We start from the raw sequence: 6,116 nt of genomic DNA, 5'->3' as shown, positions 1-6,116 counted from the left end.
TTGCTGCCACTATTTCCACCCTCAATAAAGCCATTAAATCTATTTGTATTCAAACACAACAAAGAAAAGTTGGAAAACAGAAAAAAATGAGAAAAAGGTTAACAGTGTCTAAGGTGCAAGGTATCAGAATGTGTGGCATTTCCATATAGTTTATAAAAACCATGTTACACCCTTTTTTTGTTCCATTAAGATGACATTGTTTAAAAACAGAGCCAATTTTTCAAAAATGTAAAACTGAAGAGACCACGTCTACCATGTTCTTCAAAATCCATTAGGTGGATATTTAAAAATAAAAATATATATATTTCAATAAAGCAAAACAAAAAATGCTTCAGAGTCAGACGTACCAAAACAAATAAAGAAAGGTTTATTCAATGAAAATACACAGCCAGCTTTTACTAGTAAACAAGCAGATTACATTATTTTCTAAAATACTGTAGACAAAACTAACCACTAGGAAACTGCAGATGAAAGTCATAATCTCTTTGCAAACATCAGTATTTTTCAAAAAGTAACCTTTCTGGCTTAAAGATTCTTAAAAGTTGAGTACAAATAAGAGTAATAACAAATACATATCCTGTAATGTCCCGACCCCACTAAGGGACAAGGGTGCAAGAAAATGGATGGATGGATGGATATCCTGTAATGGGTGGCAGCATATGACACAAATGTGATTGCTATATTTAATCCTTCATTTTCAGTCAACGTCTGGTTAAGAGATATTTAAGGCGTGGGTTTTAGTGAACGTAAAACAACCTGCTCCATGATTAGAGTGTAATATAGCAGAATTTCTTTCAGCATGGCCGTAACATTACAAATCTCTGTTGTTGCTGCTGAGCAGTTTGGGGAAGGACGTGCCGATGGAGCGGCCCTGCCGATAGACCACCAGCTCCAGCACGTACTCGTCCACCTTCACCACCACTGACGTCATCTTCTCAGTCGACATGAGGAAGATGATGGTGAACAGAGCGACCTCAAACTCTGGGCTAACGCCAATGAAGGAGCCTCCAACCGGCTTCACCAAACCTTTCCAGCTGAACTGCAAGTTTAGGACATGGTCATCCTCATCAGGCTGAAAAAAAAAAACAGAATATGGTTTAATGGATCTTAAAGTTGACCACTATGCTTTCTGAAACAAGTTAGGGTTATACAAAATAATGTTAATTTGCAAAAATTCATTCTTAGATAATGAGATTTTAGTCTGATCAGTTCTGCTTATTAACTGTTTTAGGGCCTCCTGTCACTTTAAATCCAAACAACCTGCTGCTGGCCACACCCCCAAACTCACTCTCAATGTGAAAATAGCTGCAAATGGATGTGCAATTACACAACCATACATCTTTGAAAAGCAGAACTGGAGCCTCCTGCACAACCAAAAAGAAAGCAGCAAGTGGTTTCTGAATGGTAAGTCAACAACAAAACACTTGTCTTTTCCAGAAGCCATTGTACAGCGCATACAGCGGTAAAACCAGCTGATCAAAAATGCTGGAGCTCAGCTTGGGTTGCTAAGTAACGGGGTTGGGCTCGTCTGGGGTTGCTAGGAAACGACTTTAAGAGGAAGTTTTTGAAACAGCTCATTTTCCAAACACCAAAAAATATCAACTTATTGCCCAGAAACAACTGGGTGTCTTTTTAAGGTCTTGGCTGTTTGTTAGAAGCAATAGAAAACCCAAATGGAAGTATAAAAATGTCCAAAATGTGAATTTTGCGTGATGGTTACCTTTAAAACTTGTCTAGATGTTTTATACTGATAAGTCTCCTTTTCCTAACTGAACAGGAAACCAGTGTGATGTTCTTACCGTGTCTTTGTTGTCTCTTGCTTTGTAGCCTTTGTAGTCCACATGGCCGTGCTTCTCCTGAAGGTAGAACTGCACCCAGTTGTGCAGACCCATGATCTCATGGCCATATTTGGTCTCTCCAACAAACACATGTTCGAAGCCACAAGAATCCTCTCTGAAACAATAAAGAGTGCATTTGTTTCTTCACTAATTAAATTAGATTTTTAAAACATTTCAAAAGTTATTTCCCCCTAACAAGTTTGCATTGTGGAGTAACAGTAGCACCACGTACAATATATCTGTCAGCTTCCTAATCAGTAAACTAAACAACTTACGTTCAGTAGTGTATAGCTAATGCTAATGCTAATGCTAATGCTAATGCTAATGCGTGTTTAGAGTCCCCGCCGTTGTTTGAAAAGCGGTGTGGGTTGGAGTCCCCCCTCTTTTTTTATTTTGGCAGGAAATGTAATGTTTTTGATTGTTGATTCTATGTTGCATGACTCTGTGTTTTTGTGTTTAATGATGTAAAGCACTTTGAAATGCCTTGCTGCTGAAATGTGCTATACAAATAAAATCTGATTGCTTGATCGATTGATTGATTGAGGAGATATTTTTTTTGTTTAGTGACTTTGCTAACTTTTGAAAACATTTAGCACACTTAGCCTTTTTTCTGGATAAATTCTAAAGCGCCAGTTTACTTTGCTGTTTGGTAAGCTTTCAGATGAGCAAAACTTCACATCTTACAATAAATATATTTTTTTAACTATTAAAAATATTCCCCTGCTGTCAGAGCAACACTCACCCTCCACTCCTGTCTCTGTGGTAGAGACGAAACCAGATGTCGTACAGCTGTCTCTTGAACTGTCCGCGGTCCGCGGGCGACTGGCCTTTCTTTATCAGATAGTTGTGAGCATACTACGAGTTGAAAAGCAAAATTTATCATAATTACTTTTTTTTAAATGTGTGAAAACTACCATCAGATTTTCACTTTTTGATTTTGTACAGAGCTAATTTGCTCTGGACATTCCTATCAATTTATTTGTTGCTGCATCTAAATAAGAACAATACTTCACACTTTGCCATGTGATAAAAAGTGAAAAAATGTCAACTGTTTTGAATAGTTTTGAAATCAAAATCTAACAGTACAGTCTCACATTAAGAATCTGCTTTTTGGTCTGATTATTAGCTGGTATTTTTAGCATAACATCCATCTGAACAGTGTTGGTACAAGGCGGAACAATATTTATGTGTTTTTGGTAATGGGAGCTTGTACCAGTAACAGGTCAGCTCCAAAGCTTTTGTACCTTCATGAGCTCAGTCTTCATGATGGAGTCAATAAAGAGTCGATTCTCTTGAAGCTCCTCTGAAGTGACTGTCTCTGACACGCCTGTAGACATCTCATAGTTGTCCAGCAAGTTGATGAAATCTGAAGTTACAAGCATAAACATCAGATGTGGTAAAAGCAAGGTTCTAGAAAACCAAAATGATGTTAAACTGATGCTTACGAGCAAACGTCTCAATGTTTTTCAGCTTTCCCTCATCAACGTATGAAAAGAGAGGAGCGTGAGCCTGATCTCTGGCGTAGTTACTGCCCTGCGCCACATAACCCGCTCTGCCCTGAAGACAGAAAGAATCAGAATATGGTAAGCAAATAGAGCTTGTCATTACACACAATTAGAGCTGAAACCATTAATTGTGATTAATCGATGTTGAAATAATTGTCAACTAATTTAGTAGTCAATTAATCGTTGACTGGATTACACAGACTCGAAAAAGGCCATTTGCTGAAATACACCATATTCAGAGCAGTAATTGAAACTGTACAAGATATATATACATTTTGCATTTAAGATAAAAGAAAAACATTCTTTCTCTGTAAATTTGTTCTATTAAGAACTCTCCAAATCGCAGGTTTAGCTTCACTTGGTTCAAATTCTGTTAATAATAAATCTCATATTAAGCACCTTTTGCTATTAAATTATTTAGTTAATCAAAAAAAACTTATTTATTGATGTCAAGTCAAGCAGAAAGGACTGAGCTTTTCATGTGTTAATGTTAGAAGTTAATCTAAGTTCTCTTCCAGGTAGGTTTGCATCTATTGCAACATGCAGGACTGACCTGAAGGGAAATTTTGTAGTCAGTTCCCGGCTTCAGACGGTTTGTGTCCAGTTGCCAGAGTTTATTCAGCACCTCAGTCAGGTCCCGGTTAGCCTGTCGACTGTTGGGGGAAAAGCAAAGACAACTGATGAATCACGAGTTGAAGAAGCAGGCAAGATCAATAAGACACACACGTGTCAAGAGTTCATTTCTGTTAAAACTTAGAGAGAAGATCCAGCTACTCCATGTGTTGGAGAGAGAAACTATATGAACAAACACAACATATGAGTTGGCCCTCATAACACCAGTTTTTTCTATTGCATTTTAATTGTCAAATAAGATATGCTTTAAGATTAAAGATCACTTTTATCACATGGAGTTCCACACAGTGTTAACTCAGGAGGACAGACATCATGCAGTACTCTGTGCTGGTCTGTCACATAAAATCCCCAATAAAATACACAGATTTTTGTGACTGTAACCTAAGAAACCTTCAAGGGCTTTGAAGACGGTTGCAAGGTGATGTAGTTTCAGTTTTCAAGTTGTGTATCACAACAGGTGAGCAGGTGTGGCTCACCTTTAGTGACAATAGTGTTGAGTTCCTCAGTAAAAGGGAAAATGGTGGGAGAAAAAAAGAAAAGTTGCATGACCATATCAACCTCTGCAGCTTTTATGGTAATAAAGATGGATGTGCTGTAACCTTGGAGCCGTTAGTGATAAAGAGGAAGTCTGTTTTGGCTTTATTTTCATAGATACAGACATTCGGTTTTAGGTAATCCCCCGCCAATTTTTTTATTTCCCAAACTCTATTTCAGACTTTGTAGACACCTGGTGTAATAAGCTTTCATCTAATTTTCAGGTAAATGCTTTTTGCAGAAAATCCTGTCTATTCCCAAGAACTTCGTGTTGCTTTTTTCTTGGAACAATATAATGACAGAGTGGAAAACAAACAGGTGTGTCACATGGGAAATCCTTCTGCAGTCTTTCGGGAGCTTTTTCTCTCTCTCTTAGAAACAGTAGATGAAAACTAAAAACTGTGTACTAAAACCACACCCTCACTGTCATGTAGGATCTGCACATGGTGAGTAAGAACCAAATGACAGGAAGGGGCACAGAAACTCCTCTGTTCTTTCTTTAGATCTGAAAATATCAGCAGAAACTATAAAATCAACCACGTCCTGTTTGCTGTGTTGTATAATTTCGCCCACTAATCAGTACCAGACCCTGCAGCAGTAACATCCACAACTAATCCTCATTCCTGCATAAAATCTCCACATATTTACAGCTTTAAAACTACACTCTGTACTTAGAGCAAATTTTTGTTGTGAAAAGAAAGATACTGTTGGACTTGAGAGGAAAATGTACGATTAAAACCAAGAAAAAGTTTCATCTTACAGCGTTATTACTACATGTCTACATTAAACACTTTTGAAGGTATAGGTTTTGTACCCGGAAGTATCTCAAAATGTTGGAGAAACTAACATTTAGCAGAAACTAAAGGGAAAACAAAGCGAAAAACAAAAATGAAAGTTTGGAGTAAATGCTTACCCACTGGCCATGGTTTCTTTTAGTGAAAAAAATACCTCCTGACTTCTTCTGACACCTTCTCATTAAACTACGGGGGAACAGTTATCTGAGGTGTCAATCTTGACGTTTCCAAAAACATTAGCCAATCACAATGCCCCTCCCATCATCTACGTAATCAGATGGGCGGGTCTATTTCTGACTCAGAGGTGAAGTTAGGAGAGAGAGTAGTGGGATTTTCCACGTTTTTGGTGCTCTTCTGTAACAGTTGCGAATCTTTCTAGTACGCTAACAAGACTATTTTTTGAACGTATGTAATGGCATTAAGTTTAAATTTAAAATAGTAAAAAGAAATCGATTGTATAAACAAACCAAATGTATATTGCTTGATTTTATGGGTTCTTCATTTATACTTTTTCACATCTTGTCATGGTAGAAACACGGCAATAGTACTTAATTTATCCAGGACTTTCCAGCATTAAATTATTTTAGAAAATTAGAATAAAACTCAAAATACATTTCACATAATTTACACTTCAAATTTATTCAAAGCTGATCTTTTCTTTTCAATAAATCAATTTAGGCTTGCTTAAGTAATCCACAGTCATTATTCACCGTTAGCCGTTATTGTGCAGTTTAAATAAACTTTTAAATAAGTTTTTTTGCCTTAATTTTAATTACATTTGGCCAATGGTGAAAACATGGACAAGCAACAAA

General features: G+C 37.0%; 1 protein-coding gene across 1 annotated transcript; it reads right to left on the bottom strand.

Annotated features, from left to right (window-relative positions):
* Window positions 1–344: 344 nt before the first annotated feature.
* On the bottom strand, window positions 345–5,552 carry LOC103479911 (uridylate-specific endoribonuclease C-like). The gene is made up of 7 exons (XM_017309961.2): window positions 5,424–5,552; window positions 3,897–3,996; window positions 3,284–3,395; window positions 3,083–3,204; window positions 2,581–2,693; window positions 1,800–1,953; window positions 345–1,072 (listed from the first exon to the last, which is right to left on the bottom strand). Exons 1-7 carry the CDS (start codon window positions 5,432–5,434, stop codon window positions 812–814), a joined length of 873 nt encoding a protein of 290 aa, XP_017165450.1. The 5' UTR covers window positions 5,435–5,552; the 3' UTR covers window positions 345–811.
* Between the last annotated feature and the right edge of the window lie 564 nt (window positions 5,553–6,116).

The sequence above is a fragment of the Poecilia reticulata genome, chromosome 17, assembly GCF_904066995.2.
Source record: "Poecilia reticulata chromosome 17, P_reticulata-male-v2, whole genome shotgun sequence".
NCBI lineage: Eukaryota > Metazoa > Chordata > Actinopteri > Cyprinodontiformes > Poeciliidae > Poecilia > Poecilia reticulata.
This window is presented reverse-complemented; position numbering and strand designations above follow the sequence as displayed.

Coding starts and splice junctions, on each gene's coding strand:
- LOC103479911 (XM_017309961.2), bottom strand. Junction 1,954..2,580: donor CACAGAGACAGGAGTGGAGG/GTGAGTGTTGCT, acceptor TTATTGTTTCAG/AGAGGATTCTTGTGGCTTCG. Junction 1,073..1,799: donor CAAGAGACAACAAAGACACG/GTAAGAACATCA, acceptor TTTTTTTTTCAG/CCTGATGAGGATGACCATGT.